Below are 26,057 nucleotides of genomic sequence, written 5' to 3'. Positions count from 1 at the left end.
AAGTAACATAAATCCTTAGAAAATATATCTTCCATTCACTATCGATTCAATCCAATATTCTCTTTCTAATAATTGTTTTCTAAATTTATGTACGTAACAGAATTTTAACAGAATGCGCGTGCACAACGATCAGTCCTAACGGGACCTTGACACGTGCCCTTTCATCGACTCGAGTGTCCGGATATTCCTATTTCCTGCCACGCGAAGATCGCCGATATATTCTCCCAGATCTAAAGCGTTCCATGAAGGAAATTCAAAACGAACGGAATGAGTCAGTGCGTAACCATACTCCGTGAAAGCAGCGAAATGCAATTTTGACAAAAATGCGGTATCACGCAGTCTGAGCGGAACACAAACGGAAAGACTTCGGGTCAAAGCCGCAGCGCGTGTGAGTGGTGCATGTGAACGAAATCAAGAGAGTTGTGTGCGTGATCGTGTATTGCTTGTTGGGCCTCTGCTGTGGCCGCGCTAAAACGAGAAAGGAGAGATGGCGGAAAACAGCAGCCATGTCGCACCGGAAGCCACCGTGATTCAGTCCGACGATGAAGAGCAACGAAAAGAGCTATATCCCAACACGGTAAGTGTTGTTAATTAATTCCAAGAGAATATACGGATAAAATAATGAGGAAATTGCAAATGACGACTGACGACTGTTCTCACTTAGAAATGCGACATCAATAACAGTATCGTTGAATTCATTAAAGGAGAAAACAATTAAAAATATAAAATAGGAATCTGAGATACCAAGATAAGAAATAAAAGTCCAATTAAAAATAGTAATTTAATAATTGACGAAATATAGCTCAGAAAATTAAAGGTTTAATATTAAAGGGACATAGTGACTATTTTGTATTTTCTGCTTCCTTTTCTGTTGACCTTTTTTGTGATTTCCATCGTTAAAATCCAAAAGTGATAAAAATTCCTAGCTCTTAAATATATTTAAAAGGTATGACGAGAAAGCAATAAAAATTTTTTACGTGGTTACTAAGTTTGTAATTTTTCAGAAAAAAATGCAGTTTTAATCAAAAATACTTTCTACAGAACATGTATATATGTAACAATAAGTAATTAAATAAAACTTATTACATTACAATTGCTATAACTTGACGTGAGTGCAAAATTAGAAGTCGGCACGAATTCAGTTAATTTTCTTGACATTCTGTACATACTTGTGTATTTCTTAACGTTCCGTATACTCAGGAAATTAAATGGGAAGTAAGTTTACCGGTGTGCCCTCGGATTTTCTTATACAGGTGGAACGTAGGAACACTGCGGTGGAGAATTGCGACGCAACAACCGTGAGAACGACGAATGAGAAAGAAGAAGAGGATGATCATCGGGTGGAGGCGAAATCAAATCGAGAGCAAGAATTACAAATACCGACGCAAATACAGCAGACTGACACGCGAACTGACAGGTGAGCACGCAATTATTCAGCAAATCAACAATGACAAGCCATATCGATAAGCACAAGCCGGAAAAGGCTCGGTGCTTCTTAATTTAACCGCACTATTGACGATCATCAGACGATGCATTGTCACCTAAAGTTAATACGTTTGGATTTTTTATTTTTTGAACGTTCAAACAACAACAAAAATTTCCCAGATTTAATAACTAATGACGGTGATCTATTTAATGATAGCATATAGCATTATATGTTTGTGGGGATGCAATATTAAAACGTCACGGCAAATAGCGGACTAAAGAAAGTTTTTAAGAAAAGATGCAAACTTCTTTCACGAACTTCAACGATACATTTCCACGACGAAACTTTGGAAAATTACAGCAGTCAATCCTCTCAAGATACGGCGTATTATATACGATCGCACAAATATACGGCTGATACATCTCGGCAATATGTCAATATGACTAATTAGATAGGATCAAGTTACGCGCAAATTCAGGCCACATTAAGTCTATAATTCATACCTAATTAAGTGCAATGAAGACACCAATTATTCTAATTACGTTAGATAATGATTAATTTCATATTAACTTTGTTAAATATTTATCGTATAAGTAAATATCGTAATAATATACACAATATACATAAACATGATTAAAACTGCACGAAAATGTAATTAACGTTGATTTAAGTCACATGTATAAAATTAAATTATAAAACGTTAATAAACATCTAAATCTTAAAATATTACTTATTAATAAAGTATGAGACTAAAATTCAATATCTATATTAAAAATATAAAACTAGTTCAAATAAAAATAGAATTTCTACCACGTAAAGTAATAATGTCAAGTATCGTAAGGATCTAGCGATTTTATACGATTTTGTATCTAATAATTATCTTGGGAAATTCGAGAGGTTCGGAGATGGCATTGCAACGAGTTAAGTCCACTGGGCCTGAAAATCCTTAATACATTCACGTACCTGTATGTTATCAGATTAATTAATTCCCATCGCTCAATGGTCTTAGTCGCGAAATTTGTAACTACGACGCAGAGCACTACGTGATTTGATGACGAAAATAGATGGATGGGCTTTCACATATGGCAATGTTGCACCTCTGTCATAGGAACACATTAACAAATTAAAAGCCTCTTCATTCAATATTTACATAAAACAAATCAAAAAATCAATCGATAGATAAACTGTCGCTTTAACTTTTCTCATTTTTTAAAACTCCATCTTCAAGAGCTCTGTTGTACAATATTTGTTATTCGATATCAATATCGTACGCTTCTTTAGAAAATATGTATAAATTATTGAATATTAGATAAGAGCGCAAAGGAAACAGAACGAAGATATGAGGAATATGGAACAACGTTTTCATTCAGTCAGTTGCAAGTTGAATATATTTAATGGCAACAAGTATTGAATACGAACATCCAGATTAACACACACTCTCATATCCTGGCATATCCGCGAATATACAGTCATGTTGAATCTTAATTCAAGAAGATAATCACCGTTTAACTTTCTAAAACTCGATATCGAGCAAAATGAAAGTAAAGAATAAATTATTTTAATACAGGTGACATAATTAATTTATACAATAGAGAGTAAAACATAATTTAGAAAATGTTCAATGTTATTATAAAATCGTTATATATATAAAAAATTGTTACAATATTCGTAAAAACCAAATCCACCTTCCGAAACGATATTGAATTGATATAGATCGTGTTTTACGTTTATTTTTTAATCTAAAAATGCTAATTTAAGACAGATCAAAATAAATCAAATTAAATACACAATATTTTTCGCAATTAAAAAACTAATTCCATAAATTACAAATATTTTAAAGGTTGACTGAAGAGGGGGAAACAATATAAATCGTGTTATTGCAACTATGTAATTTCAGAGAGAAACAATAAATAAAAAAATTATTATGCAGATTAATAAGAATCCGTACGTAAATAGAAATTCGCATGTATCAATAATTACGCTAGCATTTCTCCAATGGAATTACTTTTCCAACGAAATAAATTAAATTAATGTTCAACTTGCAGCCTTTAGAGAATTTATTAATGCATTTTCACCGAAATACAGAAACTGTAAACTGTTAGTTAATTATAACATACTAATTAATTTATGCGCGGCTATGAATCTCCGCGACGCGGCGACGGCCGAGTATAAATTGAAATTTAAACGTGGCACTGCAAAACAGCACGCGATTGCGCTCGTTTCTGTCAACGGTCATCCACGTTATATCGAAAAAACCAACAATACCTGCGCATCCCACGGTATCGACGCAATAAATACGGGAACTAGTGAAATATGCATCTAAATTGGGTGCGTCGAAGCGATTTACGGATTTGCAAAAATTCTAGGTTCGAAGAGATGGATATTGCTTATGCAATCAATAAAACGGAATTCAACTTGGTACGCGATAAACGCGGCGATGTTGACACGTCACGCCAAATGGGATTTACCACGTCTCGTGGTATATTAATAAATCTATAATCCACCGCCGGGGGGGGATTATAAATGTATTAACTATAATCCCGCGATTTTCATTAAGGTATCATGTAGACAGGTAAGAGAAAACATCGATAGGATATGTAATTATATTGAGAGCGGAGCAGCAATAGCAGCATAAAGTCACTATTTCATATTGTAGTATTCATCGAAAGACAGTTGACGTAGCCCTACGTCTACTTTCCTCCGTTGAATACTTTAACATAAAATAGTGACAGTTGACGTAGTTCTACGTTGTTGTTTGCGGCACAGTTGTTACTGTGCCCGTTTTTTTTTAAATATATAACTTTTTTATAATTTTACCTTAGGCTTTCTCACATAGGAAGTTTTTTAAGTGAAAAATATGGTGGAATTACACGAGGTTTCCTCGTTTCCCTTACTCTCACGATCTCTTAATCCTTTATATCTTTTTCCTGTATTATTGTCTCCTGATTCATATGACGAAATGATTTGCTGCTTAATACAATTCGTCACTTTTGCGAGGATATCGATACATTCGAGTATCGACAGTCCAACGTATCGTATATATTGACAGATTATCAAATTGGCATATAATATGTGAAAGCAGCAACTTATATAGATATAATCATTTATGTGATGGAAATAAAGAGCGATACGTTTGAATATATACACACATACATGTACATATACACACATATAAGTACATATACACAAACATATATAGTAATTTTACATTAATTTTTGCGGAATTTCTAAATTTTTATCTAAAACTGCTTCCTGATCATTTTTTTTCGCTCATAAATTTTTATCTATGAGAAATTTGCCAAATTGAGGAAGCAATCTGCAAATTTCTAAATTGAGCACTTTTTTAATTATATTTGTAAATTTATAATAAAAAGCATTGAATATGAAGTAGGGGTAGAAAACTTCATACACTTTTAAAGCAGAAATCGATAACCTCTTCTCAAATTATCAGAAAATTCAATATCAACCTTCCTTTAATGATAATAATCTCTCCATCAAAAAATTCAGCTCAATATCACAAAATGTACGGAAATTAGAACAAATACGGAGATTTGTTAAAACAGAAATCGGGATAACCCCTTCACCAATCATCACCAAATTCAATTCCAACCTTCCTTAATGACACTTTATCCATAAAAAGAAATTTCAGCTTAATACCACAAAATTTACGGAAATTAGAGCAATCATGGAGATTTGTTAAGATATAAATCGGTAACCCCTTTTGGAGACTTTAGAGACTTTAGAGAGAAAATGGGATTCTATAAGCTATCGAATGACATATCTTATTTATTACTCTACGATTATTAGTTTCGAAGATATAAACTTTCAAAGTGTGACATGTTTTCGTTGTATCTGTGCCTGGATTTACCTCCCCTTACTGTCGACAAAGACGTAGTTCTACCTCAAAATATAAAACAATTTTCTTCGTTATATCATCACAATGTTTAATTTGATAGTGGAAATAAGCCTATAATCTTCGTTAAAAATTTTGTGGAATATTCTCATTCCGATTAATATTTATAAATAAAGGTGATACCTACCTTTAATATTAAAAGATACACAATATGCAGAGATGAATTTCATATTCAATTGCTAACGGCTGGCATTGATAAGCGCGAAATAATTATTGGCAAAATATGCAAGTTGAATAATGTTCTCAACATCATTACTGTTAATAATGCGATATTTGTTTATTACCGCGTCGTTAATTTCAATACATATTTAACGAAGCCTCACTAGTTTCATATCGGTCTTACGCGTTATAAGCTAAACGCCGCTTGCAACGAAGCAGTGGCAACAAACGTCAAAATGTATGTAGATTTATACAGTACGCGTAATTCAACCCCGACAGTAGTATTACTAATAGAGGGGTGAGCACAGGAGCTGAAACAGGAAAGTTGTTACAGCTAACAAAAATATATACATTCTATTTTGAACTATTTAGTAGTACAAAACAAAACAAAAATATAAACACGTTTCTTTACAACGTATAAATTAATATATTTAAATGCTAATAATCGAAAGTGATAAGAATATTGGGTCATCTCATAAATGACGTGGTATAAAAAGGAGATTGATTTATTCTTTAGCTCAAAATCAAAAGACTTTCATCGCCAAGCAATTGAAAATTTAAGATAAAGATGGGAAGTAGTTGTAAGTATAATAATGGAAAATATATTTTAGATTAAAATTAAAATGTTAATTTTTTTCCCAAAAATATCTTTAAAAAGCCGCATTATATATATATACTTACGAGATAAACTAATATTTAATTACATTAATGATTGTCTTTCAAATATCACTCACTGGTAGAATTAGAGTCGTTATAGAGTACTTTCGTACTTTCGTATTTAGTACTTTCGAATTAGATCAACAGTCTTGCACTTTCATATCATCATGCAATAACCCTTAGGTAAGTTTATACACAACAACAAACTTTTATTTCATTGTGGGAGCAAAATATCTAGGATGCTTGCGACAATTCGAACGTGCATGTATCTGAAGAGTGGTTGAAACGAGAAACCACGATGCAAGTAGTATAACATATGAAACCTCGGGTGTGGCTACCAAGAGATTTGACGACGGAAGGAGCAATCGAATGGAAGGCAAGGTTTTCAAAAGACATATATATACCTGAGCATGTGTATACATTTACAAACAACCCAGAATTTATATAACTTTATTATATATTATTAATTATTAATTATATCCTTACTTTTTATATATACTCATTCTTTCTAACGTACTGTTGACGCACAAAACAAAGAATATTCTTGATTTAAAAATAGTTTTGACGTGAAAATCTTACAATGAGATTATATTGCGTTAAGCTGGCGTTTATAGACTATGCGCGATTCGTGGTTCGTGATTCGCGGTTTGCCATTCGCGCCGATTCGCCAGCGGAGCGGTTTTTTGACGAAATAAAAGAGATGAAGAAATGAAGAGATTTATTTCTTTGATTTCGTCAAAAAACCGCTCCGCTGGCGAATCGGCGCGAATGGCGAACCACGAGTCCCGAATAGTCTAGCGCCAGCTAAGTTAAACGAAGAAAACTTGCTTGAATGATGTCGTTATATAGTTAAATCAAGAAAAAAATATTAAAACAGAGTTTAAATTCTTATAAGATATATAGATTGTTTCGTATTATATAAGCAAACAATCACTATAATCTCTTTATTTAACACGCAATATAATTTTATTTCAAGATTTCCACGTTGAAACTAAAGATATTTTCAAATCAAGAATATTCTTCTTTTCTGTGCATAAATTTCTAGCTTCTTTCTTTACGTACACAGGCTATACGCGTACTCAGAGTGCAAGTATTCACAAGCTGCAGTATCTTTTTATGTTGCATAAAAAGTTTCGCAAAGAATAATAAAACATTACGAAACACATGACTTATGCGTAATATAAATTCGTAATTACCCTCTGCCGCGTGTATAATTAGCGGTCTAAGAAAAATGTGAAAATTGTGTTTGCCGGAAATGCGAGATCTGCAACGTCAAAACCGCTCGAAAAGGCGGAAAACACCGTAAGAGCATTTCGATGCGAATTCCTCTTCGCGCTTCTGAAATATGAATAACGGAATTCCCCTTGAGACGTTCTTTTATATCCGTATACTTTTTCCTCAACTCCCTCTCAACTCCTTTACGTATTTATACCGCCCGATTCCATGTCGATATTTACGGTGTGACGTACACATCCACGCATTGCATCTATACCAGCAAAATATCCGAAACACTTATGCGACAGTACGTTGAGTTTGATACGCCCCCGCGTGTAACCAGGGCAAAAGCCACCCGCAAGGGACTCGATCCATTTTTTATCTCTCAATTTGGATCGTAACTTCAAAGCCCTCTTTATTCTTAGAATCCTTTCCATCACGTTTCTTCGGTTGCCCGGCGTTCTCGATCCTCTGCCCGATTGGAGAAATGTTACTACACTTCCCGTAAACAGTAATAAGATTATACAATCATACAATAATAATAAATCAAAACTCAAGAAAATTATCTCAATTTAATTTTTTACGTAATTAATTAATTACATTACATAATACTAAGCGACGTTTACATTGCAATATCATATCAATTTAATTACAAATATTTGCTTTGAGAGAAAAAAAAACACTCGACATTCCCATAAGAATCGTTCAGATTTCCGGAGAATTCATATTTTTCTCGAATTTGTATGTCCATCATTATATCCATTTAATGGTAGCAAAACCAATTATCTGGAATGTTTTAACAGTTGACAGCGAAAAAGCTGCAGGCGACAGAAAACGCTGAGTAGTACAGAATTGTATGTGCGCTGCAAAGGAAATAGCACACCGGTCAAGAATAAGGCCGGCTCTATTTTCACGAAAAATCTCATCATCAACGCACCTGAAATATGATATCGCACCATTTGCAGTTACCAGATAACTGGATACCTTATTTGTAAATTACGCGAGAGAGAATGTCCCTGTATCCTTTATCTTTATAAACTTATCGAGAAAAAGCTTCTTTTCAAACGTATCGTATCTTATATAAAATCATATTGTGTATAAAATACGATTTTTTTTTATATAACAATTTACGCACTACGCGAAATAAAGTGGACATGCGAGGTGATTGCACAAGATTTAAAGCTGTCAAATGATACTGGAACGCGTACAATTCATCATGAATATATTCACGAAGGAACGTATTACGTCCGATCTCGGATAATGCCTAAAGAAGTATACTACAACATGAAATCTCACTTCGTGAATACACGCAGCTACATCGATCGTTTGTATTACAATCTTTTCAGATATTTTCTTCCCGTCCTCTTTTTTTCTTTTTATCACGATAATCGTATTTTACGAAAATTGAAATAATCTGATGCCGACTAAAAGAGATTATATCAAAATAAAAGTAATAAAAAGAGAGAATAAGTTTATATAAATCGCTACTTTCATAAGTTTTGTTATTCCATGGAAAATGTATCAACAAATATAATTTATTAGTCATTTATTAAAGTACATCACAAAAAAATAAAAACTTCTTATAAATAATTGTGCCTTTCATATTTAGAAGTTAATATGTATGCATATAATGGATTTATTTGATAATATATCATGATTATCGCGCGCAAACAATTTTAGAGAAAATCAATAATAGCAAATACAATATTGTTAGATTTAAATGTATTGTCATGGCATATTCTTTCATATTACATTAATACAAGCACATAGCGTGTAACAAAATATAATACTAGAAATTCCACGAAATATAGCACAATTACATTTAGTTGAATCAATTTATGAAATAAATTTGTGTATAAAACAGAAAAATAGTTTTATAAAACTATATTGTTATCACATAATAAAAAGTATTATTTCATATAACTATATATTTTAACTATTTTAACACGTCTTATTATTGTTCATAATATTTTAAAAAGTCTCGAAAAAAAGAGATAACGTACAAATTGGATAAAACAGCGTGTATTGTTAGAAAACGGTGTGATTCGTCAGAAAAATAACCTGTGGGTAAAAAAATTGCGAAGTGTATTTTTTTTTCTTCCCGGAGGTTGTATCAGGATGTCGCTTATGAATTGACAACAAGTAACGTTGACTGATGGAATCCATCGACGATCGTTATCAATAAAGACAGTAAGAAGAAACGCGAAAAGAAAAATTCGATTTCGATGTTAAAACGAAATTATTTATTGCGCAATACACAAACATCTTTAAACATCGAATATTTTCCTCTAGAACACTAACAATGCATTCAACTGAATAATATCTCGAGATGAATACAAATCATTTGCCTATATCCATCGAAGGTGTCTTCAAAACTTATTTTGAGTACGAATTGTACTCGTAAAGATACGTGTTTTTGTTTTCGTTTTGTTTACATCTGTAGATATTCAATGCATTTAATGAAACCTAACAACTATGTATAATTAAATGTAAGAAGAATAGAACTTTATTAATATCGGTTAATGAAACTGTCTTATGCACTGGACAAGTTCCTATAATGAACGCCACTCTAAATGAAATTGTATGTTCGACGTAACAATAATTTTCCTCTAATGATTATGTAAATTTTCATAATGGACACAGAAATAACACGTAAATACACGCCCACGATCGAATAATAACAATCAGTTATCAAGTGTTTACACATTGTATCCTGATCGTCCTGATGTATCCTTAATATCGCGTTTTGTCCATTTGTGGAAATTAAAATAAATTCTCAATAAAATTAAAAACAGACTTAATGAATAATGGAACGTTAATCCTTTTGTTTGTAAACAGAAGACGACGGACAAAGTTATTGACGCGGCTTTTAATGAAAAAAACTGATAAAAACAACTACGAGCGCGCTTGTCCGGCTTGTCGTCCTGCTTTGCACAGACAATAAAGTGTTAATGCATATACCTTTTTTGTCATGTTGAGTACATTGATGGACATAGACGTAAGCACGAGTACTCCAGCTATATCCCTATTACGTATGCAAAACATATGTAGCAGGTGAGATAAGGCCGGGCTTTTTTTTTACAACAGGATAAAATTATATGCACTTCACGTTCTACGAGAAATCGCCGGAGTTGACAGGGTAAAACAGGGTGCTTCTCCATCCAATGCAAACTAGGTGGAAAAGTGCATTTTTTAATAGCATTTAGGCAGAGCGAGTAAGCAGTAGCAAAATTTAATATTAATTAATTTTATACAAATCAAAAATATATCAAGAATGTGTGTATATGTTTCATAAAACTTGAACAGTGTTTCAAGAGTGATGATAAAAAATACCGCTCTACCATTCATATTCTTTAGAATTTCCGTTGTATAGGATGCGTAAAAGGAACAGTATTTGCAGTATAAAAGCGTTATTCTAACAAAGTATCGGAGAAAACAAGTCTATGATCGAGAATCTCACAGATCTTAATTACATCAGCGATCGCGCCACAGAAAGGCACAATACATAATAAATTCGGAAATCGGCAAAAGTACTCTTGAGCCACGAATACTTCCCTTAGTCGTTGCAACGAAGAAAGAACGGCCTTGTCATCGCATTCACAAAAGAAGATTGCTTGGGCAGTGCCACCATTTTTACTCAATGAATTTTGCTACACATTCTTTCGCGGTGGATTTATTCCTTTTATATTTTCTTTCATATATCTGCGATGACATATCTCGCGAGCATTTTTACTGTTTTGTTATATACAAATGTTAAAAACAAATAACGTTGGACATGCAATAAACAATTTTACACTATGACGAATAAAAAAAAACAAAGAGACAAAGAGATAGGAAGAGAGAGAGAGAGAGAGAGAAAAGACAGAAATCGACAAAGAGAGAAAGAGATACGGAATAATACGCCACATATCAGATCGATATGCGTTTCAATGCACTATAGGTCAGATAACACACTATGAGAAACTCGTTCGAAATGGATTTCAGCTTAATATTTACAATTAAAAACTCCCGTGCAGCCTTTGAAAAATTCCATACAGTCAATGGTTTGCTCCGATTACAATTAACGCTTAAATTTCAAGATAAATTAATTCTGATATTATTTAAACACACTCAGCAAATCCAAGTGTGTTATTTTTACACGCATGAACGTCTAAAAATGACACATTAGACTGAAGCTCTTTTCACATATTTCTTTATATGTTAAATGACGTGATTTAAAACGGTAAGAAATGTGTGTGAAGGGCTTCAGCTAAAATAACACACTTGAATTTGCAGTGCACTCAACATTAGCCAACGTTAACGCTTAAGTTTAAGTAATTATAAAAAAAAATAATATTATTTACCCGGTTGTTAATTTATGCGCTTATCAAGTTACTCACAACTTTGTACCATTGTATTATTTGTATACTAATTGCATTTAATAAAAGATTAATTTGTTCTTAATTTTACCTATTTTTACGTCTATAAAATTAGTTGCGTTAGTAATTAATACCTAATAAAAAATTGAAAACAGAAATTATAACTGTTATAAAAGTTGAGATTAGTCGCGCATAATATAGATATCGTTCACCAAAAGTTTATCGGCAAAATTTGATTAATTTTTTCTTTAACAAAAAGGTATGTAAAATGTAAGAGTCTGAAAAGTTATCGAAATTTGCAGCTTTCGATGCTGAAAGCTTTTATCAAACTAATTAATTTTCTAGCAGTCTACTACTTCATTAACCTAAGTATAATATAGGAGGGGCTCCTGCTATTTTTTTGACGAACAAAAAAAGCGCTATGATGATTGGCACATTTGTGATATCCTGAAGTGTTCCACGAACCATTAAAATTGCTTTTATCTACCGACAATATTTCAATATAACCATGCAATACTTCATCAACTTTTTATAGAAGCTAATCGTAGATTTACGAGGGGGCCTGCCGGTTTTATTATGATTTATATTTCATCAAGATATTGATTGTGAAATTTTTGCAAAGAAAAACAGGAATGTTAGTGAATCTTATAAGAGAATTCAATGTTACGTTATCATTAATCTTAACCGGATGGTTTTTTAAATATTATTCTTATGTCATTGAAGCTTTTCTAAGCTACTTTGAAGGTAATATAAAAAGGTTTTATATTACAGATGATTGCATAGGATTCTGGATCAAATGGAATAAAAACTCACGAGTACTAATTTTTCCTACAGTATAACCTTACTGTTAAGGAGAAAAAGACTTTAATAGGGTTGAAGAGATTTAAGCTTGATAGGACCAAATCCGATTGAGAATGACATAATGTGGATTACAATCAAAATCACATACGAGTATAATGCCTCAAACATTTATACATATATACTCTGTAATTAATTAGTTCAAGGTGATTTCGCAATGTGTTTTGCGATGAGTGTATTGCGAAATGGTAAATGCAAATTAGAGCCAATTTAGTCATAACTTACAATTGTGTGTTATTATCGTGTAAATTTCAATTTATAACAATAGTTAGTTAAATATACCGCACCAATTTATTAACGTTAATTTAACGATAATATAATAATACTATATTGTTTCGTTATCCATTGTATTCGCTACGAAATATGTACTAAAGAAATTTGTCGAACATCTTCAATTGCATTTTTATAACCTGGTTGTCAATTTCAATCGGATTTATTGCTAGTAGAATGTGCACTTTTTATTATTTTGAGCTTGAATCAAGTCGTTGAGAAAAATTCAATATAAAATTGTAATCGCATAAAGTGCAAACGGCACAGAACGATCATACTAACCAAGCAAATAATATCGCAATAGAGCTTGTATGTAACACATATCAAGATATCAATACGAGCCTCTCGATGACATCAAATCGCAACGTGCATCACTGCCCGATCCATTTACCAGGAAGATTGTACCATGCACCGCGGTTCAACATGCGTTCATCGATTCGCGTAACTATTGCATGTCATTTGAACGGGAGACAATGAATTCCGAGTGACAGTGTATTGTATGGACATCTGCCTCTGTAAAGTTATCAGAATTTTCAGAACTCTGATGCAAACAAACAAGTTTTGGGCACGTATTATGGAACTTTTTGAATTGGATTCCGATCGGAATTATTTAGTTATTTCATAGATTTTTATTGTGTTTTCTAGAGAAAACGGAATAATTCCGATCGGAATTTATTCCAAAAAATTCCATGATACGTGCCCAGGGCACGAAATAGCTAAAATAAATAAAAATTAAAAAAAATTCTCGTTTTTGCACGAAAGGTTTTAGAGTTCCTGATACGTTCCAGGAAGAATTTGTGTGTATGAACCTGGCATATTTGTGCCATAAAATATTGAAAATTCTAGCTTTATATTTTTAATTGTTCTACTTCTCTATAGATTAAACAAATAGTTATGGTTATTAAAATACAAAAAAGGACAAGACGCCAGGTTTACGCAGCGTCTTATTTTGTCCCACGGGAATTCTTTTAATAATCATTGAAAGATTTTAAAAGATTTATAGTTTTACATCAAGTTCTAAAAAGAATTCTAGCGATAAACATTATTTTCTTCATTTTTATCGGTCGAAGAAGTTGTCTTTGATGAGAACAAAAGTGAGATATTGAACGATTCTAAATAATTCTAATTATTCTAAAAGAGTTCTTATGCAGTTCTGAATGTATTTCAACATTTTATATAGAGTTCTGTAGATAAACATTGTTTTAGAATTTTTACACCCAAGAAAGGCACTTTTACGTGTATGAACGTGAGACGCTCTCAATTTTCGAGAGTTCTGTGTATATTCTAAAAGAGTTCTCACACAGTTCTGAACGTATTTAAGAACCATTTTATAAGGAGTTCTGGCAATAAATATTATTTCTTATTTATTACATAAATTATATATTTCTATGAATACTAAAAATAGACTAAAGCCTACTTTTATCTGCGTCTTTCGCAATTAAGCGATTAAAATTTCGCTGACTGATAAGGATTCGAAGATATAGAATGATAACAAGATAAGAACTTCATGTGTGTGTTTTCACTATAAGAAAATTGGTAGTAACTTTCTCTTTATTTTTAAATCAAGATCAATTTGAGATGACACTTTTCGATAGAACTCTAGGTAGAAGTGCTACCGAGAAAACATCATTCCTGCGAAAAGAATTTTAATATATGGTAATTTAGAAACTTTCTATCCTCTAGAATTTAGGATAGTCATAACTTTTAATTGTCGTATCTTTTAATTTTCATTTTTCATTATTTCGTATTAATAACTTTTCTCGAAACTTCAGAGACTCAAAGAAAAGCTAAAATTAATTACCTCAAAGTTCCCCAAAAGATATAAATGAATGTTGATATGGCGATCGTTCCGGAAACATAATTATTTTAGCAAAAGTATTATCCGCCCGCATCAACGTTTCTATATTCTTTAGCCTTATCAAGTAATCTACAAAATTTCACAACACGTTTAATAAGAAAGAAGAGATGAAATTCGCGATGAAGGAAAATGATTTTCTCGGCGCGATAACAAAGAGACCCGTTTCATTATAGTAACAAAATAGACGACCGTCTGGGGCCTCGCATTCGCAATGACCTCGCTAGATCACAACCAACACTTTAACCAAGAACCTTGTCGGTGCGATGGAAGCTTACCTAGTCTCATCGCGTTACACGCCGTCGCGTGAATAAACCGTAATTCATCGAGGCCAACCCCCGGCATCAACAAAATATCATGTGGACGCGATAAGAATATCTGCCATTTTGATCAGACCCACACGAAACCCGGGCAGCTTTCGGCTCATGGGATTTATTTCCCATTTCCGGCATGTCAACCGCGATTCAGATTGTAGCATCACCACGAAAACATTGAACCTTGACCCTTCCAAAACTATCCATTTCGTATTTGCGCTTGTACGTCACTGAAGAACAATGATTTCCCAAGGCACATTATTTTTGACAAGGCACAATCAAGTAATATTGACATTGCCACGAATAACTAACGTTGATTTGATCCTCGTATGAGATGAACGCTCATATTAGAGCAAAATTCACTAAGCTTGTTTATAGTTTTTTTATTATGATTGATTAAATTTCAATCCAATCTCAATCCTAATCCGTAGTGTGATACGGGATTAAAACTGTGTTGAACTGAAAAAGAAAAAACAACGCCGCGGCGCCGCACTAATCCAGTGATACAAGTACAGACGAGGCACGGCGTTGATACGAGGGCATTAACGCTTGCTGAACGAGGGCAATGGAGGGTTAAATGCTATCCGCCTTTGACGCTGAATGTAGGATATATATCCCGTGTAATGTAGAAGAGAATAAAGACGTAAAATTATCTTTTCAAATTATTACGAATATATCATACTACTAGAAACTTATTAGTAATTTTGTTGTTATAGAAAATATGATGCGATCAAAAACCCATGTTTTATTTCGACGTGCGCGTATATAAAGTCACGTTTCTTCATCAAACGTCGCGTCATTCATATATTTGGTCCCTCATGGCGCGCGCTGGCTTCGTGCATCGGAAAACCACATTACGCACGTGCTTTCATCGACGACGAAAAAATTTTATTCCGTCCACTCCGCTTTAGGTTTCAAGCCCCTGCAATGGCATACGACGCGACGCGACGTGCGTTTCCGTTGCCTGCACCTGGGCCACGAGAATTGCATTGCTGCGTCGATCGAGTCACGCAGTTCTCGTAAAACGACGCTCGATAATGGGCGCCGCGATGCGAAACGACCAACGTTAACGTTCTCGATGCACCCTGAAATTCGAATGCGTGGAGAAAGGCGATTGCGCCCTATGATTGTCGCATTCAATTCGAAAACCAACGATAAAGTTGAAACTGTGATAACTTGATTACGCACGCGGTGCGATGCACTCGGGTATCGATATACACGCATTATATTTTACTAAACGCGATATTTTATAAAGCGATGTATTAATCTGGTAATAAAATTCGGAAATATCGTTCGCATAAGTTGTAGCAATATTTCATGGCTATAATGTACGACATGTAAAAAATATATTTATTATAGATAGTACATATAATATGTAATATGTATATTTATTACTAAATATATTAAAAAGCATATATGCTTATTATAAGTATATTTATTATTAAATACACGGAGAAAATTTTATAGTAAATATTACTATGGTGTCGCACTAGCTGCGGACCATCGAGGAATTTTAAGGTAAAATACTATAATTATTGTTTTAAAAACGATAAAATAACGTAATTTTTACCATAAACATAGTAATTTTACTTAAAATTCCTCGATGGTCCGCAGCTAGTGCGACACCATAGTAATACTTACTATAAAATTTTCTCCGTGTATATTTATTATAGTACTTATGTAGTAATATGTCATCAATAATATAAGATGTTTTTTATAGCAATACAAAGAAACTCTAATCTTATGATTGTATTATAATACTGTCATTATAATCATTATAATATTACCATTATAGCTATATCAATTATAGTTAAAGTGAGTGGATAATAATGAAGATTTGAATGCATCTACATAAAACTCAGAATGCGCAAGACCATCCAAGAGACCATGTTGAGAACCTAACCATGTTGAGAAATCATTTATTTCTTCCATAATAAATCTTATCAATCTGACGAAATATCGATGTACTTCAAATGATATTTTATAATTCATATATGTTGATAGCGAAAACAGTCCAACTCTGTTGGCGTCATTTATTTAAATAATAAAACGTCTATCAAAATCTCTACGTTTGTCATTTTTACGAAAAAGATCGGACATTTGAATTTTTCGCAGTTAATCCACAACATTCACCGTAAAACATAATCGAAAATTTACTTCTGCGCCAGAGTTGCAACTATGCACAACTGTGCCATTTTAAATGTTTATATGCTAATGATTTATGCGATCTTAACGCCAGGTTACGGCTTTTTCTGTTTATCGTCCGCAATATGCGCATTTTCCCGTTGTATATACTGCTGTTATACGCTATCTATTCGGGGCCAATCGAACATTTGCATTGCAACATTTGCACAGGAACACAGGATATATTACAATCAGTTACGATTTTTTGGAACGCGTTCTAGCATCGACATTTTGAAGCGTGAGAGATTGCAAAAAAAACATGACATTAGATATATGATAGTGTAATAATATAATGATATTAGCAATTAATATTACTGAGGCTCCCATTATATTGGGTGTAAAAAATTTTTCAAAATGTTTAGTAACAATATAATTTCTAATTAGGTTAATGGAAAAAGATATGTACACATACGCCGTGGCTTGCACAGCAAGATTTACTAAATAAGAGCATGTTATAAAAATGAAATTTTTTGTATTTTAATTTTTTTCAGCTATCTTCCTGAAATACGTGCCAAATACATGCAATGTTTCAATCAGCTACAATAAAAAAAAAACAATGTTGCAAAATAACTGCGTTTATAAATAATTGCTGCGATTAATTAATTTTCGTAAAATTACATTCGCTCATAAAGTGTGAAGAAAACGTAATTAAATTTTGTAAAAAAAAAAGATTTTTATTGCGTCCAATTATGGCACCAATTTTCACATGCCTATTAAAGATTAGCAAAGGACAGCCTGGATAGCACATCGCGCAAACCAGTATAAACGGTGTTGCAACGAAGAATGTTACAAATACTGACAAAGCTGACAGGTAATCTATCATTCTCAAGGTCGGATAATGTGTATAGTGCATCGTGTACAATTCCCTGTAATCCAATTACCGCTGCGATAAATTACAATCACGTAGAAGTATCAACGTCACGCCCCGCGATCTACTCAATTGCGACGCGATCGAAGTCTAAGGCTATCAACAGATGATACCTGTATATCTTTCACAAATTATTTTAGGCGATAAGAAGCCATTAACAAAGAATAATTTTAACAAAACATTATATAGCAAAGTTCTTTTTTCGCTTCTAATTTTTTATCTCGATTAAAATTCAACTTAATATTAATCCAGTTAATCGTGAATAAATGTTTTATGATTTATTATCTACTTATGTAGGTAATACTAAATTTGTTTGAAATCTTTGATTTGCAATGCCGCAAATATTTTTATTATTAGATGTTTTTAAATTTTTAATTAACTGGAATCGATCGTGAGTTTCATAAGAAATTGGTATTGTTGAAATAATTTTCGATATAATGAACTTTTTTATTACCGCTTGAAAAATATTTTTCACCGGTGTCACAAAGAGATTAAGCTATAGATATAAAAGCTTCGAGAACAAAATCCTCTACGCCCGACGCACAAACCCGTGCATATTTATTTCATTTTTTTTTTTCGCACAAAAACGGCACAAAACCGCGACTATTTTGCACGACGCAAAACTATCATGGCAACCTACAATTAAAACGGCAACAAATTACGAACTTGCATAACTCGCTTACGGTGTAAACCGCACGTTTTAACTTATTAATTAAAATCACACGTACGTCGCCTCGTTTGAACAATTTTACAACGATTTTCACGCGGACTTTTTGCGAAAATAATTAAAAAGTCAGCTCCTTATATAATTAAAGCTACATAAAACTTGTTTGAATTGTTTCGGAGCAATATAAGAAGTGGTATCGGAGAAATAAAAAGTGTAGGTATAGAAAATTATATAAATGTCAAATTTATAAAATTTGAAAAACAAAGAAAGATCTTTCCGATCTAAAAGAAAAAAACGTTTCTTCCTTACGTGACTTGAAGTGTTACATAATCCTTCGATGAATATAAAGCATTTAAAATAAATTACCTTCTGTCTGTGCTCTCTAATGGCAAATACAAATCAAAATACAAATATAAATATCTCCATGCAATCCCTGTAAAAACGTGACTAGTATAGATTGCTATGGGACGTGTCGCACTTTTCCAGTTTCCAACAACCGAGAAACGTGGGAGGAATAAACAAGCCGGCACGATACTACTGTTGGCAAGTGAAATGTCAACAATTGAGATTGCTTCCCCAATTTAACTCCGACCGATCAATGCCAATAATTTTACAATGGTAAATCAATCATATCGCGTCAAATAAAATATTTACATGCTCTTTCCGTGATAAATGTAAAAAATTCATAATTTTTTATAGTTTTCATACATTCACCTACGTTCAAAATAAATGTAGTCTTCCAATAAGTAACACCCCTCGTTTCTTCTGTATTTCAGAAAAATCGATACGAGCCCGGATCACATATCGGATGTCACATTCAGCAGTCAAAGGTAATATGTTATTTGATTTGATTATAAATAATTATTATGAATCGTATATAATCTTTTCACATTATATCTCATTTTTGTAATTCTAATGAAAAATTAGTAAAGTATCAAAAAATACTATTTGTATAACACATGCATCTGCTATACACTGCACATTTATATTTTTCACATATAATTTTCTTTACCTTTAAATATAATAAACGATTTTTATCTTATATTTAAATTTGTTATTTATTATTTAGAAAGAATCTTATCTTTTATTTAGAATCTATTATCTTAATTTATTATTTATAGAATCTGAATTTAGCAAACTAAAATCGTGACGAAAATTTCTCAGAAATAATTACTGTAAATAACAAAAAACGCAACAAACTATCTAAATTCACATAATGCTCAACAAAAATGCATGGTGATAATAAGAGCTGATAGTTAATAATTTATAGTTTTAATATTATTTAATACACACAGCTCTAACAAAAATTTAATATAGATACGCTTACCTATGTATCTCATTTATACAATATGATTAAAAGCTGGAAAATTGAATAATTAAAGTCATGAAAAATCCTTGATCCGATTATTCTGGGCGTATTTGTGGCTTATTCGGTGGGAAGAGGAAAAGTATTATTGGATCTTCAAGGTCTGGATAATTCGCTTAAAAAAGTCTAAAGGGATGATACCTTAAATACATAGAATTTGACCATTTTACACAGTGACAAAGAGGAAAACTTTTTTCAAGTAATGTTATCTGTTTTCAACGAAAATATATGTAAGATAGTAAAAAAATCGTAAACGCGCAAAGTTTTGGTGTCAGACTGCATATACAAATGCATACACGGTAAAAAACATTTTGTATTTTGTGTGGATTTTTCTACCGGCCGTGTAGAAATTTTTGTGTTAAATTTTTAACATATATACTTGTATTAATTCAATGCGTTTTTTCAATTGAATTACTTGTAAAAATTCCTATGAAAATGGGTTTTGCGATACAACTACCTTAAACAAAATAGAAAAAAAATATCTAGTTCAATCAAGGCATTCGATTCTGTTTCAAGTCAAAACATTTTAGCGAAAAACTTTCGCTTCGAATAAAAGTATAATTGTTTTTCTCTCTGAACTCTATGCTTCAGACATTTTTTTATTACACGCATGTTTTGGACGTACGTTATATTTCACGCTTTTAAAAAATGCTTCTATTATTTAACTATTCAGTTGTACAACTTGCTCGTTCGTATTTTATTTTGCTTTGAAGCGCGCATTTCTGTTTTTCAGCTGCATGTCACTTGTGCTACCGAAACACGAAAAAACAATCTAAAACGCGATAAAATAAAAATCTTTTTTTTTATTCGGGGTTATTCAATGTATGCCTATAGTCTTACTGACAATAGTAACAGAGTCAATCCTATATAAACATATGTTTATTAACCTTAAATGCCACCCGGGGTCCAGCGGATCCCAGACCCTTTAGAATGAAATGTTTTCAAATATTCTTGCCAAAAATGGAGCTCATGCTCCCATTGATGATAGTTGAGTGATTGACCTACCCGTTTGTACACTTAGCAGTACTCTGCAGTTTACTTAATTTTTTATACTATGTTGAAATTGAAATTTTAACAATATAAGCATTTTATTCTCTTTTCTAAGCCTTGAACAACATTGAAAATAATTTTCATAACTAAATATAAAAAAATCAATAAGTAAGGAGACATTTTAATATGACGATCTTTTCTTAAAGATAACATAAATTCCGCTATCGTTTATTTATACTTAATTAAATAATATTAAGGGAGAGAAAATTCCACACTGATGCGAGAAAAAAGCATCAAAAAGAATTTCAACTGAAAACATCTAATAGAATCTCCGTGAAATGCAGTCAGTTCGTCGTAAATCTTGTTCTAACGCGCCGTGACAAGCAAGCATCTTTCAAACACTTCTACAATAAGTACTTATACGTACAACCACACCGGGTAAAGTTTGATTAATACGCACGGTGGTTTCAGACCTCGTATTTAATTTAAAAACAAGATTTCCGTCAAAGTAACGGGATAAAATGCAGTACAGAAAAATCTGTTTCGGAGTTTAATTTAAAAAACGTTACAAATACCATGAGCATTCTAAGGTAGATTTGCATTAATTAACGTCTCGCTTCGTTAGAAAGATCGCCAGTAACGCTTAATGACACGCACACCATAAGATATTGATCGCAAATATTATGCAATCGTACGTACTAAAGTATCGATCGTTAATGTTAATCCTCCTATTTCTGCCAATATTCTTGTTTATTGTTCGACAATTATTTAAACTTTAAGCACAAACTTTAATTTTGAAAATAAAGCTAAATTCTTTTAATTTTTTTTTCTATTTTGTGCATTGAGAAAGATTAACAATGAATTGGTAAAGACTAAGGATCTTGCAATCAGTAATTAAAGATTTCAATTTTACTTTGTCCTACTAATATCAAGCATAATACGCATACGCACACAATAATGTAGCCTAAATTCATTATCTACCAATAAGCCTAGAGAGAATGTAATCTTAGTTGCCATTCTCGAATGCGTACTGACACAAACGGCATCATCAGGGCACTTGAGATAAGAGTCTTAGCTAACTATTATCAACTAACCGGGATGCCAAACATCGTTGTTAAATTAGTACAAAAGTCGTTAAATATCACAAAGAGCGGCCCTAATTATGCGAAGCAAAATGCAGACAAATAATTCCACGAACACGAATCATTAATTTTAATTACTTGTTGCTTTTGAACGATTATTCGAATAAATTCGCAAAGCCGATGATCAGCAAAGTCATTGTTAATTGCTGTCGCGTATTAAATAATAGAGAGGATGATAACGCGTACGTGGGTGCGCTTTGTACAATCATTATCTCGTGAAAAAGATGCCAAAATCAAATGCGTATCTTGTTGTAGCAATACAGTCGATCGCGTTTAAATAAGCATATTTATTCAGCATACGCGAGCGCATTACGCATTTGACGATGTGCCACTGTCTATAGTAACTAATGAATGCAACTGATATCGAGCGGCATGCAGGCACGCAGGTAAAATCCCGGTAAAATTGATAGCTCGCTTGATAAATGTTAAAGGGAATAAAGCGGATCAAACCTACGTCAATCCGTATTACAATCAGTAGTAACTGCTCTAATTGTAAGCCAGAAGCGACTTCGCCATAAGATGAATTAATCGATAAATTGTCTCGAACAAGTGCAAAGACTCTCGACACGCTGAGACAACAAACTAATGATATAATGAATCTCTGCCGAAAGTTTTGATAGATTATAGGATTTGCGATACTTCTGTGAAAAACATCGCGTTAGCCTTTCTGTACATCCTTTATGTATCCTATTCCTTATCTACTTTATAGATTGTTGTATTTTATACAAAAACTGTATACCGTGTACAAATTTAATTTTCTAGCTGCTACGCGTCAGTATAGTGGTTTCCCACTAATTTGATTCCTTAGAACGAAACGCCACTACAGTTTTTCACTAAACGCTTTTTTCAGACAAAATGTCACATTAGTGACTCTTTTTACGTCTCGTCGTTATTAAGAATGTCCAATCGCATTCCGCAATTGACCTGTGCATACAGAACGGTACGGCTCCGCATCAGCCATAACCAAAGGATTTTAACTCTCATTAAACATTTTTTTAGATGCAAAAGAAGACACTGTGTCTTTTTGTTTTTGAATGTTCAAGCTACAAATCCAATGAATAAATTTGCATTTACAACACATTTCGTACGTCATCGCAGCATTAAACCCTTTCTAACTTTTCTTCAACTGAAACGAAGAATTATATGAATTTTAATATTCTACGAAATTTAATTTAAATACTATTTGGATCTAATCCTTCAAATTTATCTTCTTTTAACATAAAATATTTTCTGATCTGCAGGGTATACAAGAAAACCTCGCCGAATAATAAATTGACACTTTACTTAGCCAGCAGAGATATTATCGTCAGTGAAGCCATCAATGACAACAAACTTCTAGGTGTCCTCTTAGTTGATCCCGACTATGTGCGCGAAAAGAAGGTAAGATATATATCTTCGTCTTATGAAACAAAACGAATTACAAATGTTTCTTTTTTTTAATACCATTTTATAACTGTTAGAATGTTTATCGAAAAGACACAGTCACATACAAAATATAAATCTAGTAAACCCCTTTTTACAACTTGTTTTCAGAACTGTATAACATTTACAAGAAACTCGATATATATAAAAAAAAAACTGCTGGGACTAAGACTATCGAATCTTGAAATGTGAAGTTCAATGACTGAAATAAGCTTTTCGAACTCATAAAGCATCTTACTTAGTTATAAGTAATGTTAAATCTACTGGAAAGTTTCTTCTGACGTATCGTTCGATCGGAGTTAATTAAAGTTGGATTGTGAGCGATTCCAATTCTCACAATATAGAAAAGGAAAAAAAGATGAAGGATTGGACTATACCATATTTCTTGTGCCAACATCTTGACACGTTCGCTTACTCATTTTCAATGAGATAATGTATCTTGGAATATTCCTAGTACATTTAAACACATATTTTACGTACACACAACGGCGTTTTAACATTTGTAATTTTTTTTGTAATAATCTCCGACGGAATGTAAAAGAAGAATTTTTGTAATAAAATAATTTAAGTCAAAAGTTGTAGATTCATCACGATTATGTACATATTATTCTAAAAACAAGCCGAATTGTTTTTTTTTTATAGGTATTTGGTCAGGTGACGCTGACTTTCCGTTACGGAAGAGAGGACGAAGAAGTAATGGGCTTGAAATTTTGCAACGAGGCGATGATGTGTCTGGCCCAACTGTACCCATCCTACGTGGGAGCTCATCATCTGGAAACTAAGAGCCCATTACAGGTTGGTATGCAAATTGTTACAACAAAATCGACCATCACTAGTCACAGATTACGACATAGGGTAAAGATGGCCAACCTATACGTTCTTTCAATCTAGCTCGCCATGAAACATCGGATGAACATGGGTTGGCCATCTTTCCTGTATGGCCATCTTACCCGGGTTTACCCTACTAATGCAAGAATCGCACGTTCTCGTTAAATATTATTTCTAAAATAACGATTTCTTTTTTTATTTTATCATTTTTTTCACTACACAATGTATTATATTGAAAGATCTCGAGCTTGAAAAATGTGAGCGAAAATATCGGTGATAAGTAATTAAAGAAAATAAATTCACGAATCAGTTCGTCGTGAGTCGCGGCGATTTTCGTACGATTTTAGTACCCGCTATTCATATACACATGTTGAAACTCGCATCATCGTTACGAGCACAGATGTATTCATAGCGTGTCTTAACTGCGCGACGTGAAATATAGACCAATATACTTCAAGGATTTAGGTTACAGTATAAGTGCAATTTATGCTTTCCTTGATTAAACTATCGCTGTGTGTAGAAACTGTGATTTGTAGGAACTCCATAATTAGTCCGACCGTCCTGTCTAACGATACAATGATTAGGATATCGATATAATAATATCGTCGACTGTACTTAATAGAGAAATAAGTATGCACACTCTCTCAACTCACTACACGATTACAGAATTTCAAGCACCCTGCATTTCGCGATGCACTACGCTGCAATTTCGAAGCAATGCATTTCGAACAGGACATTGGATGCAATCAGGGGATGTCTCGGCACTAGTAGATATTGATAATCTCCCTAAGCACTTTGCAAGAAAGATGAAGACGGTGAAATGATAAATGAATTTCCGACTACACAAATCGTATTATATCTTCGTCAAACTTTATTATGCGAATGAAAACTCCTTAATTATCTTCGTGCATTCTAAAAGCAACCTGATTTAATTTCAAACTTTGAAGTGGCATAAAAAAAAATCTTCGTATAACAATAAATAAACTAACGTAAAATATACATTTTTGTGTCTATAGCATGAAAAATTTAATCAATCGAAAATATACCGGTTAAAATATATACCTAAAAAATATCGATCACACAACAAGCGATTTAAAACACTCACGCGATATCGAATATATCACGCTATATTGGGAACGCTCAATCACGTTTCCGTATCGAGCACGCAAAACTATTTTTGCGAACTGCCAATTAAATCTCGCAACTTCAAAAGCTGTCTCGCTTATTTCTTTGCCGCGTCTGATTTTTATAGGCACACAAATCGTACGCGTAACCGGTCCCGCGAGCGAAATTCAGCGCTACGCGATCATAAAATTTTGAATTCGGGTACAACGACATCGCTGATTGCGCCATCATCCTACAATGCATTCTGGTTTAACGTACAGAGAAACAAAAATAATTTTATGCTTTTAAGTTAACCTTGCAGGAACGCGATAAACAAACGTTGCAAAATTTGAAACGGAAAAAATATACAAAATAATAAAGCGAAAAATAAAAGACACAAACATTAATTGTAAAAACAAACAGATTCCTTTTGGAATCATACTAACTGATTCTTTAGATAT

The 26,057-nt window shown here is 32.9% G+C and overlaps 1 protein-coding gene across 7 annotated transcripts in view; it reads left to right on the top strand.

Moving 5' to 3' along the window:
- The window catches only part of LOC112462603 (arrestin homolog), a 54,024-nt gene that overhangs the window by 9,438 nt on the left and 18,529 nt on the right, over window positions 1–26,057 (top strand). For 5 of the 7 annotated variants that reach the window (XM_025028480.1, XM_025028481.1, XM_025028478.1 and 2 more), the window contains exons 2-6: window positions 101–577; window positions 1,254–1,417; window positions 19,521–19,574; window positions 23,484–23,622; window positions 24,307–24,459. In XM_025028480.1, the coding sequence (XP_024884248.1) occupies window positions 488–577; window positions 1,254–1,417; window positions 19,521–19,574; window positions 23,484–23,622; window positions 24,307–24,459 (600 nt within the window). In that variant the 5' untranslated portion in view covers window positions 101–487. The remainder of the gene's footprint in view (window positions 1–100; window positions 578–1,253; window positions 1,418–19,520; window positions 19,575–23,483; window positions 23,623–24,306; window positions 24,460–26,057) is intronic. The other 2 variants (XM_025028484.1, XM_025028479.1) reach the window with 1 other exon arrangement.

The sequence above is a fragment of the Temnothorax curvispinosus genome, unplaced genomic scaffold (assembly GCF_003070985.1).
Source record: "Temnothorax curvispinosus isolate PA1 unplaced genomic scaffold, ASM307098v1 QBEX01012569.1, whole genome shotgun sequence".
Classification (NCBI taxonomy): Eukaryota; Metazoa; Arthropoda; class Insecta; order Hymenoptera; family Formicidae; genus Temnothorax; species Temnothorax curvispinosus.
The sequence above is the reverse complement of the archived record's forward strand: the minus strand, read 5'-3'. Positions and strand labels throughout refer to the sequence as shown.